Genomic DNA, 14741 nt, shown 5'->3' on the forward strand with positions numbered 1-14741 from the left:
AGTGCCAGAATTTGGCTGTGTGGACAGAACCAGCCTCTAAGTCCTCTGTTCAACCCACCACACTCTACCTGTCCTGGTTAAGGGGCTTGTGGATGGGGGCAGGTCAGCGACAACTCAGCCCACATGCAGGCCACACCTCACCTTCACTGTTCCACCTCACACCTAGGGGTCTGCCCTCAAAAATGATGCACTGGACAACAGGCCCACAAAGAATCAGATTCAAGGCACTTTGGGCAGGGACTCCAGTATTTAGAGTTGTGGGGGTCGGGGTCGGGGTCGGGGGCCTCTAAGGGCCATTAGTAGGACAACTGGTGAAATTTGAACATGGGACACTTACATAACAATCAAATTAATGTTGTTTCCTGTGGTTATAAGAGAGAATGTCCTTGGGGCACCTGGGTGGCTCAGTCCATTAAGTGTCTGCCTTTGGCTCAGATTACAGCCCAGGGTCCTGGCATCAAGGCCTACACTAGGCTCCCTGCTTGGTGGGGAGTCTGCTTCTCCCTTTCCCTCTGCCCCTCCACTCCACTTGTGCTCTCTCTCAAATAAATAAATAGAATCTCTTTAAAAAATCTTTGTCCTTAGGAAATACCAAGTATTTAAGGCCAAAAAGGGTACAATGTAACTTATTCTCAAATATTCAACAAATATAATGATAAAGCAAAATTCACAATTAGTCAACCTGGACAAATGGGAGTTCTTTATACCACTCTTAAAACTATTTAAATATTTTTGTTTCAAATTACTAAAATTTTCACAAGTGATGTGTCTCACCAAAACACACCTGTGTATGTTCATGGACCAAAACAAGTGTCAAAGTATTGGTTGAGGGCGAGAGACACCCAAGAGAAAAGGTAAGAGTAAGAAGAAGAAGCAGAGAGAACCAGCAGTCCTCTACGGAGAAGTCTAGGGGCACCTGCGTGGCTCAGATGGTTGTGTCTGCCTTTGGCTCAGGTCATGATCCCGGCATCCTGGGATCAAGCCCTGCTTTGGGCTCCCTGCTCAGTTTGGAGCCTGCTTCTCCCTCTCCTACTCCCCTTGCTTGTGCTCTCTCATGAGTAAATAAAATCTTAGAAAAAAGATTAAATGTCTGTCTAGAATTAAACACTTTAAAATCAGGAGAAACCATCTCCACTGGCCTCCTTCTACTCCCTCACACTTCCCGGCTCTGGGGGCGCAGCGGAGTGGGGCACACCACAAACCTAGAAACGGCCAGTAGGGGAGCATGCTAGGATGGGAAGAGAATCATTGGTTTGTGGAATTAGTGTGTAAGAATTCATAGCGGCAGATGACTTAAAGCCAAAGGTAGTTACGGCTGTCCTGGAAACAGCTATGAGAGGCCCTCCTATTCAGCCTCTGGTTGCAGGCAAATGCATCTTAGGACCCACGTGTCCAATCTTTGGGAGACCACTTTTTTTTTTTTTTTTAAAGATTTTATCTATTTATTTGACAGAGAGAGATTACAAGTAGGCAGAGAGGCAGGCAGAGAGAGGAAGAAGCAGGCTCCCTGTGGAGCAGAGAGCCCGATGCGGGACTCGATCCCAGGCCCCTGAGATCATGACCTGAGCCGAAGGCAGCGGCTTAACCCACTGAGCCACACAGGCGCCCCCAGGGAGACCACTTTAACCCCAAACCCTCACTCACCCTGAACCAGGTTCTTCCCAGGTAACCTTGCTGGCTTTGTTTGACAGAGGTAAATCGGTTTTTGACTTCCATGTCAACTGAGACATCTCGGCGCTGTCCCTGGGTCCCAAGGAGCTCCTCTATGAAGTCACTACGGAACTCCGAGGGCTTCCACCAGACCACAGAGTCAGCTGGCCACGTTAAGAACTGGGAAAATGAGACATTTCCACGTGCAGAACACAAAATGGAACATCAGAACCCATCCCACAAACCGCACCACACAGCCATCTTTCATCCGTTGTGCGACATTCTCTTTATTGATAAAGTCGAACTTACAGCAACGACAGGAGCTACAGCATGCTCAGACAGGACAGCAGGAGTACGACACGGCCCATGGCGGGTATACAGCACAGTGTCCACCTCTCACAGAAACTGTGGAAAAGGCCAGGGGGCCTTGTGATAAAGCAGGATTGGCCAAAATCAGAAGGCCAACTGGCCCCCACAGTTGTGACATGGAAGGCACAGCAGCTCTCTACACTGTCCTCTTCATGAGCTCCAATTCTTTGAAAAGAGGAAGGCTACAAGAGCATAGTGGACGGGAGTCCTTCAATCTAATCTCAGAGAGGCCTGGACCAGATGCAGCATTGTTCAACCTTGGCCCATGGCACAACACAAGAGGGTGATTTGGTCAAAGGTAAATCTGTTGGGAGCATTTCAACTAGGGATGTGGATTCCAGGTTAAAGATACCCAGGTTATATCATATTTTGTGACTTAGCTGTTAACCAAAATGTTAATTTTGCTAAACAAGACATTCTCCCCAGATCTATACCACAAAGACAACACCAACATACAAAAAAAAAAAAAAGTCTGCTCCCATTTCGTCAATAATGGAGACATAATTTTGTCACACTGTAGATTAAAAGTAGAGTAGTTCAATGAAATGTCATAAAAGGTACAAGTACTTAAATTAGTTTTGTAAACTAGGTATTAACACTAGAAGGATATGCTGAAAAAAAAAAGGCTGATGGCTCCACATTGGACTGTTTCCCACTCTTTCTTTCGTTTTCCAGGCCAATGTTACTATTTCTACATACAAGAGTTCCTGCGCTTGTCAATATTTCAACATGAGCCTAAAATATACTAAATTGTCATAATAAATATATTTATCCTTCCCTGAGAAGAAACATGAGAAAAAAAGGGAAATATTAAGATGCATTCCATTCTTTAGGTAAAGAAAGTTCAGAAAACTCTCACCTAAAAAGAATAAAAATACGACCCTCAATAACTCAGGTTAAAAGACCAAAACACAAAGCAAAACAAAACAAAACCCAAAAAACTAAAAATAGAAGTGGGAAGGAAGATGTTCAGAAGTCAAATATCCTAAGGGCGCCTGGGTGGCTCAGTCAGTTAAGCATCCGCCTCGGTCTCAGGTCATGATCTCTGGGTCCTGGGATCCAGCCCCGAGTCAGGCTCCCTGCTGAGCCTGCTTTTCCCTCTCCCGCAGCCCCTCCCCCTCCACTCATGCTCTCTCCTTCTTTCTCTTTCTCAAATAAATAAAATCTTAAAAAAGAAAAAATTAAGTAACATCTCCCAGATCAACCTCTGCACCTCTGCACAAAAGTAATTCTGGAAAAAAGCTCAAAGTCCTACGTGAGACCAGTTCAAGCATCCCCTGCCAAGCCCAAGGAGATTCTAGTCCCTAACAGCAGAGATGCCAGGGCTGCTGCCAAGAGCCAGGGCTGCAGTGACAGATCAAGAAACTGCTCCAGGATGGCATCTCCACTCCTCTCAGCAGCGAGGTCAACAGTGTCCTCTCCAGCTCTCCCACTATGGGTTTTAAAACATCAAAACCTGTATCCTTCTCAGCTTAATGTAATTTTGTCAACAATTTTCAGATGCAACTTGACTGCCAAGAGAAGAGGCATTTCCTTTTCAAACATGAATAAAGAAGAGGTAAGTCAGTGACTGTTGGAACTGGAGAGGACCCTGAAGATTAATATCAAGATCAAGATCACACCTTTAGTTGATGTCAACTACTCCACCCACCCACATGACGCTTAGAACAAAGTTCTTCCTGGGCACATGGGTGGCTCGATCAGTTAAGCATCCGACTGTTGGTTTCGGCTCAGGTTATGATCTCATGGGCCATGGGACAGAGCCCCACATTAAGCCCCACGCTCAGTAGGGAGTCTGCTTGGGATTCTCTCCCTCTGTTCCCCCCACCCCACACTCTATAAATCTTTAACGCAGGTTCAAATGCCAAAGATTTCAAAATACCATGATTCAAGGAAAAAAACAGTTTCTCAGTGTGGTTCGGTAACTACTTACCCACCTCCTCCCCCCAAAAGAAAAACTCTTCTTAAAGACTGGGGGGGAAATATTAAATCACAGAATTAGAAATTCTTAGGAAATGTTTTTAATTATTTTTATTTCATTCAACATTGAATTATTTCTTCTCTCAACCTTTAAATAATTAATAGGGAGGGTGGTGCACACAGAGGCAAACTGGGATAGCCTACAGCTACCTGTAAAAAACACAAATAATTTGTTCCATTCAATCATGCAGGATTTAAATTTTAAATTAAAAACAGCAATCATATGTAATTATACGTTTAACTCTCGCATCATTTTATAGAAAAACATATACCAAGGGAAAAAAAAAGTGGTACTGGGTTAGAAATGTCTAGAATGCTAAAATCCGGATGACCATGAGGTATGACCTTAAAATCACTGGAACTACTTCAAAATATATCAACAGGGCCCCATTATGAGAACTATTAATACAAATGTAATAAAACTACTGGTGAGCAAGCAAGGGAGGAAAGGAACCTGCAGGGCACTCAAGCCTGACTAGGATAACCCATGACAGATCCCAGCGTAGCTCGTGTAGAGTCCTGTACTGCACAGCGATTCGGGGATGGGCACAGGATAGGCCCCTTGCCCCATGGATTCACTCTCTGCAGTCTCTGACACCCATAGCCCACTGAGCAGGAAGCAGATGCTCCTCCTCCTGACCTAAGCGTACAAGATCAACAGTAGCTTAACTATGTCAGAGTGCCTGTGTCATTCATCTGACTTTGCATCTACATGCAGGGGTTGCATCATCTCAAATCATCACAAGAAGGGGGGAGGATGGGATGCTGACATCCTCTGAGACCACATTCACGGAACAGTACACTGTTCCACTTGCTCTATTGTTGCTAATCTCTTACTGTGCCTAATTTATAAATTATTTTATCATAAATATGTCTGTATAGGAAAAAAAAAAAAAGGTAGTGTAGGAAGGGATCAGTACTAGCTGCAGTTGCAGGCATCCACTGGGGGTCCTGGAAATGTGTCTCCTGCAGATAAGGTGGGACTGCTGTATGAGCAAAGCTCTCCCCGCAGCCTGCAGCCAAACACACGTTGAACCATTTGTGACTTCTATCAAAATTGCTTCTTTCAGAGTCAAACTTTTTTGTTTTGTTTTTTAATGGAGGCTCCATGCCCAGCATGGAGCTCGATGCAGAGTTTGAACTCAGAACTCTGAGATCAAGACCTGAACTGAGGTGCACCTGGGTGGCCCAGTCGGTTAGGTGACCAATTCTTGGTCTCGGTTCAGGTCATGATCTCAGGGTTGGGAGAGATGGAGCTTCCGCCTTGGGCTCCGTATCAGGCTCTACACTGGGCATGGAGCCTGCTTGGGATTCTTTCTCTCTCTCCCCCTCCGTCCCTTCCTACCTTTCTCTCCCTCTCTTAAACAAACAAACAAACAAACCAAAAAATGACCTGAGCTGAAATCAGGAGTCAGATGCTTAACCAACTAAACTACCCAGGCTACCCTAGAGTCAAAACATTAATTAAAACACAGAAGTTGGGCGCCTGGGTGGCTCAGTCATTAAGTGTCTGCCTTCCACTCAGGTCATGATCTCAGGGTCCTGGGATCAAGCCCCACATTGGGGCTCCCTGCTCCACGGGGAGCCTGCTTCTCCCTCTCCAATGCCCCCTGCTTGTGTTCCCTGTCAAATAAATAAAATCTTAAAAACACACACACATACACACACACACACACACACACACACACACAGAAGTTATACTTCACAATTTCATTGTGAGAATTTTCTCAAACTTTCAAAGTGTATGTAGCTGATGCTGAGAAACATTGTGCTAAGACAACAACAACAACAACATTGTGCTTTTCTCTGAACCAAAGCTGTCCCTCTCCTGATGAAAACTAAGCCCTGGGGCATCATTTGCCAGAACTAGGCACTCCTCCATTCTTTTCTGCTCCAGTATCCTATCAGCTTTTCACAAACCTAAGTAATTCTCTCTGGTCCAAAAAAGATCTTGAGTGAAACCACCCTTGAGCCACTGAGCCCCACTGAGCCAATGAAAAGCTGTGCTCTGGAGACCTGGGATACAGGCCTGGAGGAGGACCACGGTCTCCATCGCTGGTCCCTGGCCTCCCAACCACAGCACTGACTCCCTCATTCATTTTGGTAAAGATCAGAGGACTCTAGTCACACACTCCTTTTATATATTCAGTCTGCACACTTGTACAGTTTAACCCTGGACTTATTTAGTAGTCTACATTGCAATTTTTTGAGTCACACATTAAGGCTGAATCTTAGAAACTCATCTCTGCTCCCACTGGAAAACTAGGAAGAACCCATAAAGCCAGCTCTGTTAAGACTTACCCAGATGGGCTGAATCACACCTACCAACTTCCCAAATCTCATTCTACAACCAGAACTGAAAGTTGAAGACCTCAGTAAAAAGAATGAACTCCTCTTCCTCCTCTTCCTCATGCCTGCACCCAGCTTCTCCCCACCAACAATGCCTGCAGACTGGGGAAAACACTCCAAACAAACCAGGAAAAGGGAGACTTTTTTTTTTTTTTTTTTTAAGGTAAGATGTGATGGAACTGCCAACTGCTGACAAATCACTCTGCAATTCTAAATCTCTCTTGATACCATCTACAAAGTTCTAGGCTTTGGTAGCTGACCTGCATTGTGTGAACTCAAAAGTAGGACATCGTCCTAAATTTTACATCAGCACTGACCACAGGCTCGGGTTCCATGTGGTTCAGGACGATTATTTCTACTGCCACACTCTCTGTTGACACCAGCCAGATGTGGGTCACCTGCACTAACCTCATTATGTTCATCAGACTTAAAGCCTAGGTTGTGTTCATGAACTGTGGTGAACTGTGGTAAACACCACAAAAGGAGGTCCTTATGCCAAACCTTGTAAAATATTCCTTAAAGAAAAACTTCTCTGGAGTCACTTCGGTTATAGCAAAACTGCTTCCTGTCTACCACATTACATTCTACAGAGTACACCTTGAAATAAATACAAGTTTTTAAATCAATGAATCTGAATTACTGAATCACAACTGAACCTTCATTTCAAGGAAAATGGTGAAATGTGTGGTTAGACTTCAATTTCCCTCGGGAAAAATAGGATGAAAATCATAGTCTGAAAGCCTAAAGGAGCTGGACCCCTCTATACCACCACCTAGCTGAAGAGGAAACAATAAAGGAATGTGTTACTTATTTCACAAAGTACCTGAAGCCTATCTTAAGCAGTGCCCTCCTGAATTTTCAGATACAAAAATTTTGTATCAGGATACAAAAATTCTGTCCTGAACTTTTCAAAGATCTAGAACTTCTAAAGAAAGTCAGCTGATCTGAAGCACCCATACGGGGCCATCTAACGTTGTGGCTGCTTTTTCTAGCAGCTCATTCTGATCCCAACTAGCAGCACCCAGTGAGCAAGGCACTTCAGCCAACATCATCATCCCCATTTTGCGGTCAGACGAGAGAGATCAATTAGCTCAGAAATCACAAAGTTAGGAGAGACCTGCAAGGACTCAAATCTGATGTTGCCCTGTCAGATTCACACTTGAACTTGCAGGCCAAAGTACAAATCTGAGGGCTACATCAAGCCCAGGTTGCCTGGGACACAGTAAGGGACACAGTAAAATGCAGATTTTTAATCTTCTGACTCAGAATTTCTGGAGATGGGACTTTAGAAATGTGTCAGATTCAAGTTCCCCAGGTGATTCTGAAGCCCAATAGTTTGAGGACTACCAGCCTGAGTGAATCTTAAATCCCAATCCAGCCAGAGGACCCATGTGTTTACCTCTCCTCAAGCAACACAGAACTCGCCAAGCAAACCAAACAGCTTATTCAAGTTAACTGCACCAATGACCTAACCTGAACTATTCCTACCAAGATTTTATAGGTATCAGCCTAAAGAACAGGGTCGTCAGACTTAGGTCAGAGGTACACAGAGATCAGCTTCACTCCTTCCAAAATAACTTCTCACTTGGCATCACCCCATAGTATCTTCACCAACTTCACGCACACCTGGAGGCATCTTCTTGTAGACTGCCAACACATGGGGTGTCAAATTCCTTTTGAAAGTACACAACATTTCAAGGAAGGTATTGTGCCATTAATTTCTAGAGGAAGTAATATGGATTTAACCCTAGGCAAAATCATCAAGTTGGGTTTATAGAGCATCCATAATTGTGGCAAGAACCCTAAAAATCATAGAGAAACTACCTCCTACCCCTTATCTTTATTTCATACTGAAAATGGCAGCAAGTCTCCTTTTGAACTCGTTTCTTATGGCATAGAATTTTAAAAGGGAGGAGGAAATGACAATTTCAGGTTATTTCATAGATTCAGACTGTGTTCACTGCCTTTGAAACATACTTTCTGGGGGGAAGAAAGTATCTCCCCATGGCATCCAGCAAGCACTGTCCTGCTGTAGTTCTCAGGAGGAATCCACCTGAAAAGGCTTCAAGGCTTCGGGGCCAAGCCTTGGACTTCTCAAAGACCTCTCACAGTAGCATGAAAATGTCTAACTGCAGGAGGCTGAGAAATGTAATGTGAAGAACGGAGAAAAAAGGAACAGGCTTAGAAATAAGTACATTTGAAAAAACAGTGAAAGATTGAAAAGATCACTCTGAATTTAAGAAAGAAGAATCGGTATCTTACCATTTGAACCTAAAAGAATATACTCAGGGCAAGACAAATTTCAGAAGACATGACACTCTTGAAATACAGAATTTTATTTAGAAACTGTTTAAAGTAGAAAAAAACCCTGTCAAGAAAGACCAGGTGGAAAATGGGTTCCCAATAAAATGGAATTTTAGGGCAACAAAAGTCTAAAAGGCCACAAAAGAGAAATAGCACCACTGTTATTTGAACAATGGCTAGTTACTTGCATTTTTTTGGCATTGTTAATCACTGAATCTGGGTTTTCCTCTGAATTCCACACAGAGCATGCACTACACAACAATTTTATCATAAAATATCTGCTTTCTACACACATTTTAGGACAAGCTACCACCAGGAACAAATCAATACAAATACATCAGGGGCTGAACAATCTCAGTAGTGGGTGACACACATTTTGCAGAATTCTGCCAAACAAAGGAACTGAATAGGCCAGGGGCAAAGCAAATGAGGAAGAGTTAAGGAATGAAATATTTTAAATATTAATAATTAATTCAGACACGGTACTGTATCTTCTGCAAAAGAAAATTAACATTTAGTAACACACTAACGAATTTTATCTCCAAAGAGATTAGTGCACTGGCAAAGTATTCCGATAACAGTGGAGGGCGGTGGACAGCAGGTACCGAGAACACCCAGCCTTGCAGATCCCAAGGTAGCGATGGCCTTCACTAGTCACTCCCTTTGCCAGAGGTCCAGAAAGAACTTGCAGCGTGACCACCTGCCTGGTGAACTTACACTCTAAGCAGCAAACTTTAAGGAGCCAAAGAGGAGTCCCCAGTGGGCAAGGGGAGCAGAGAAGAGAAACATGTTCAATGTAAACTTAAAAGACAGTAAAATGGGACATGACCCGCATTCAAATCCCAGAGATGTGGGCAAGTCCCCAAAAGTAGTTGTTAGATTTAAAAACTGGACACACCTCATCTCCCAAAAAACACAATACATAGAAATTTCAGGGGTAACTGGAAAAATCGTCAGAGAAATGTTCAATGAAATTCAAGCTCTTCGACTCTAACATCTCAGGACTGAAACACACCCTCTATTCATCCAGGCAATAATGCCTCTTGCTTCTTAGAGCAGGGATACTATTGGTCAAGGACACCAAATGGCTTTACAGAGCAACTTTTTAAACTCTCCTTTTGGGCCAAGGTCTAGGCCTTTGAGGATTCAAGCAACCCTGCAAGGCCTATGAACAGCAGATTCCAAAGGTCCAGAGGTCTGGCCCTTCCTTCCCAGACACAATGTCAAACACGAAAATGTCCTGTCATGTTACATTTTCTATTTTGAAATATGGAAGCATATTTTAAATACTCTTAAGGCATTTATTTATTAAAACGTTCTCTGCCAAGATTTCACATTAGCTTAAAATTCAAATCAGTCTTTACATTTCTCTGAGGTCTCCACCTCAGTGTATCACATAAAAACACCTTCTCCAGCAATCAGTGTTACCAGCGTCCACTCGGTGAGCCCCATGGTCAGCCTCTTTGTTCCCCAGGTGACCCAACTAGATGTTAATACTGCTCTGCTACAGGGTAAAAGCTCCTAACTCAAACTCATTGGAAATGGGGTGAAACTTCTGCAAAGTGCACTTTAAGAAGAGGTACTGTTTGCTCATGAAAAGAAACCAGTGAGTCCTCTAAGAATAATAAAAGGGGGTATTTTACAGTTAAGCACATGATTTGGAGTGAAGAATTCGGATGTTGCTCTGCTGGTCCAGGCTGTTAGTACTCTTCTTGTTCCTCCTGTGGGCCCCCTTCATCAGGTATCACAAAGCCTTCCTAAAATGGGAAGATGAGAGGGAAAAGCTATTACTCAGTACCAAATGAAGGATTAGTTTCTACCGTAGGGCCACTTCCCTCGTATTTACAGCCTCTCAAAGTCAACGGCTCTTCCTATCTCTACCGCACATTTGACATTTACTAGCACAAGGCCACGTGACCACCACTTTATTAGACAGTGGAAACACATCTCACAAAAGGCAAAAACTAAGCATAAACTTATCCTCAAAAGTGGATTTCTTAATTATGTTGATTATGGTGATGATTTCACACATCAAGTTGTACTTAAATAGGTACAGTTCATTACGCCATTACGTCAATCAATAAGGTCATTTTAAAAAACCCCTGAAGTCATCACAAAAGTTCAGTACCACGCAATCTCCTTGCAATAAGCTGTCTACAGAGCCAACTTTTCTTTACACCTTCCTCTGATGGCACTTAAGGACCATGCATGCCACTGTGGGTATTGTGGGTTTACCCAAAACACTCATAATCCCACAGTAGTTGCCAACACTGATCCAACATTAATGGTACAGGACACAGCTGATTTGCGGCTTCCACCTCACACACACTCTAGGGCATTCTGGCATGTGATAACGGCTACAGCACCATAAAAATCAGACTTCCCCTTTGACCACCACGGTTTTTTTCTTCAACTAAATCTCTACAGCTGAATTTACTTAAGATAGAACGCCACTAAAATAATACTGAGACTAGACCAAGGACCCCTATATCTTCATCATCTTTGTTTCACTGAAGCTGGCAAAGAGCAAGCCCAGAATAAGGATTTACTGAACAAAGTACCATCTTTTCAGTCATCTGTCTTCATCCCTGAAATTCACTTGGCATATTTAGAGAACAGTGTTAACGACAATATCAATATTTCCTTATATTTGCATACTGTCATGCATACTATAAAACACTTATACACTGTAACCTGATCCTATAGACCTTACTAGGTGTGCAGATTTATAAATAAGCAAAGCCACTAAACAATGGGCATAGCAAGATACCAAATCCTAAATGTAGGGAAAAATCAGTCTTCCCTGATCAGCTAGCATGTCATGATTAATATCAGCAGATTCAGCTGTGTAATAATACACATGGATCCCAAGACCATAAAGTACTGAGAGGAAATGGGAACCGGCACACTCCAGGGCAGGAGGAACAAAGACACAATCCGACAACTACGGGCAGGGGACATCAAAAAAGGCCATGAGCGTGGTTCCCAGGTCATGCCAGGGGGCCTGATAAAATGGAGCTGAGAGGTCTAAGTTGCAGGGGGTGGAGCGGGGATGGTGGGGTTCAGAGCATTTTGTGGCACTCATCACCGATCAGCGGCCATAAACCACAGAATCTGGGCAAGCCAGCCATCTCCTTGTCCTATTCCTGCCTCAAAGCTCACAGACCTCAAGGCAGAGGCTGAGGCTGAGCAGAGATGACCTCTGAATGACTCTGAGAGGTCAAAGTCTTTTGATGAATTGCTATCCTGGAACAGGACAAGCACTAGCACTGAGTTTGCTGAAAACAACCAGATAAAATTAACTTTGTCTGGAAAAAAGGCAAAAATATCCTGGTGTCAACACGTACATCTGTGGCATAGAGAATGTCCACGATCCTCTGCAATACAGGGTTGTTCTCCCCCTCGTTCTCCTGGCAAATCAATTCAATGTTCCTTAGCTTTCCAAAGTAGAAATCTCTTTCTTTCTCCAAGTCTTCGACAGTAAGTTTCAATACGTTGACCTGCATAAGACATTGGAAAGGGTGAGATACTCAGCATTTACATACCAATAACATATCAGACAAACCGCTAAGCCAAACGAAGACGTGGTCTTCCATCACACTAACATGGATCAAAACCCACTTCTGTTTAGTATCAATTTTCTTCAGCTTCAGATAAATAACGTAGGCTTGTTCATGGCCACCCTGACTATAACGCTTCCCGGGAAGAGGCAGGCTACACCAGGAATCATGAGGAACTTCTCAGGGATTGAGAAAAGTTCAAGGAGAAAAACTCTGGATTTCTGAGACAAATACAGAGGCAGAACCCACAACCCAGCCCAGCAAAGTGGCTAACAAGCATAAACTGAGTCCTTATCAAGGCACTGGTCAGTGAAATCCAGGTCTTTCTGCATGCAGAGGTCAATGGAAAGAGAGGGTCTAGTCCAGAGAAGCAGGATAGAAATGGCAAGGCAGGAGAGGAAGACTGCCTACAGATGACTACTGTTAGCCAAAGACAGCTAGAAGTGAGAGTGACCCTGGCATGGAGAACTCAGTGGTTCTCACGGGGCCACCTTAGATTGGAGATGGGGGGAGCACTCCGTGACTCAAAAGAAGAGAAGGTCCTGGCCCTCTCTCCCAAGAGAATTTCAAAAGGGAGAGAAGACACATAGGCAGGGAGCAGACCCAGCAGACTCCACCAAGCTTCTCGCCAGCTCACCACATGTGCTAAAAAATTCTCCTGCTGAGGGGTTTAATTCCCACAAAAGGCCAGTGAACAATTAAATCTCAGTGCCTAGGCCAGGACTCTATTTAGCCAACAGTGACAAATGTCATAAGAACTCTCATGGCCCTTTATATTTTAAGCACAGCGCACATCTTCATTACAGTATATTCAACTCTATGACATGTGAATTTGATTTAACTCTCACTGAAATACAAATTACATGGCATACCACAAAGCATAAAATCCTGGGGTTTTATGTACTGTCTTCAAATATAAAGTATCTCACTGACAATTATATGTATTAGTTATATGTTAAAATGGTAATACTTTGGATACATTGGGTAACGGGTTATTAGAAGAAATTTCATGGTTTTCTTTTCCCTTTTTTTAAACGTGGCTACTAGAAAATTTTAAATTATGTATATGCCTCACATTTCTGGTTTGCGTTCTATTCCTCTTGAACAGTACTGCTCAAGTACAGGTTGGGGCCACAGGGAAGGCCGAGCTAGGAAAACAAAGGTGCAGATACTGAGCGCAATTCAGGCAGCAGGGAATTTTGAGAGCCAGAAGGGCACCACAGACATCATCATCTAGTCCAACCTTCTGAACCAGCTGCAAAAACTGAAGCAAACAGCTGCTTTAGCTCCTCCATGGCCTCACAAGGAAGCCAGAGATAGCCAAAGGGATCAAGTCCTGTCCGAGGATGGAAGAAAACTCCTCTTCATAAGCTGCAGTCAAGAAGCATCCAGAGATGGTGTCCGGAACCACCAGGACCATTCTGTCAATTACTTAATTTCAATGTTCATCATCAAAGGCCTGAAGAGACCAAACCAGAATCAAGGTTCTAAACAGACTTTCAGGGGCGCCTAGGTGGCTCAGTCATTAAGCGTTTGCCTTCAGCTCGGGTCCTGGGGTCCCGGGATCAAGCCCTCCATCAGGCTCCCTGCTCGGCAGGAAGTCTGCTTCTCCCTCTCCCACTCCCCCCTGCTTGTGTTCCCTCTCTCGCTCTGTCAAATGAATGGATAAAATCTTTAAAAAAGAAAAAACAAACTGAGAATTTCAATGAAATAAATATAACATAAATAATTAAACAACCATGTATAGAAATAAAACTATCAGCCACAAAGTGGAGTTTGAGACAGGATAGAAGATAGAAGGGCAAGACTGGAGCACCTGGGTGGCTCAGTCAGTTTAAGAGTCAGACTCTTGATTTCAGCTCAGGTCATGGTCTCAGGGTGAGATCGAGCCCTGCATCAGGCTCTGCGCGGAAACCACTTCAGATCCTCTTTCTCGCTCTGCCCCTCCCCAAGCTCACCCTAAAATAAATAAATCTTTTAAAAAGGGGGAGGAGGGAGAGAGCCGACCAGCCCCAGCAGTAGGAAGCTGCCTTAAATCTTGAGTTCTAAGAACCAAGAGCCAGGGAAGAGGCCTACTAATCACATTAGTGACTTGGGAGTAAAGGGAAGTCAAAAGGTATGCTACATTTTGGAGTCCATCACTCATGGTTCACTAGTGCCTTCCTCACAAACCCACTCCAACTTCCTTGGCCTACACATCATCAAGGGCACCAGAACTCAGCCTTCTGGGCCCCACTGAGGGGCCAAAGCAGGCTTCCTCCATGATATCGTTCAATGAGATATATCCACAAGAGGGGCACCTGGGTGGCTCAGTGGGTTAAGCCTCTGCCTTCAGCTCAGGTCATGATCTCAGGGTCCTGGAATCGAGGCCCGCATCGGGCTCTCTGCTCAGCAGGGAGCCTGCTTCCCCTCCTCTCTCTCTGCCTGCCTCTCTGCCTACTTGTGATCTCTGTCAAATAAATAAATAAAAATCTAAAAAAAAAAAAAAAATATATATATATATATATACATCTCCACAAGAAACAGAGA

At 43.8% G+C, this 14741-nt stretch overlaps 2 protein-coding genes across 3 annotated transcripts in view; both read right to left on the minus strand.

Annotated features, from left to right (window-relative positions):
- Positions 1-1730, minus strand: part of EFCAB8 (EF-hand calcium binding domain 8) — a 60558-nt gene extending 58828 nt beyond the window's left edge. Inside the window, exon 1 of the mRNA XM_044262342.1 lies at positions 1645-1730. Coding sequence (XP_044118277.1) covers positions 1645-1730 — 86 coding nt within the window. The remainder of the gene's footprint in view (positions 1-1644) is intronic.
- Positions 1731-8665: 6935 nt separating this feature from the next.
- Positions 8666-14741, minus strand: part of MAPRE1 (microtubule associated protein RP/EB family member 1) — a 28565-nt gene continuing 22489 nt past the window's right edge. For both annotated transcript variants that reach the window (XM_044263241.1, XM_044263242.1), the window contains exons 6-7: positions 12000-12152; positions 8666-10409 (exon numbers count right to left, since the gene is read on the minus strand). In XM_044263241.1, coding sequence (XP_044119176.1) covers positions 10353-10409; positions 12000-12152 — 210 coding nt within the window. In that variant the 3' untranslated portion in view covers positions 8666-10352. The remainder of the gene's footprint in view (positions 10410-11999; positions 12153-14741) is intronic.

The sequence above is a fragment of the Neovison vison genome, chromosome 8, assembly GCF_020171115.1.
Source record: "Neovison vison isolate M4711 chromosome 8, ASM_NN_V1, whole genome shotgun sequence".
NCBI classification, from domain to species: domain Eukaryota; kingdom Metazoa; phylum Chordata; class Mammalia; order Carnivora; family Mustelidae; genus Neogale; species Neogale vison.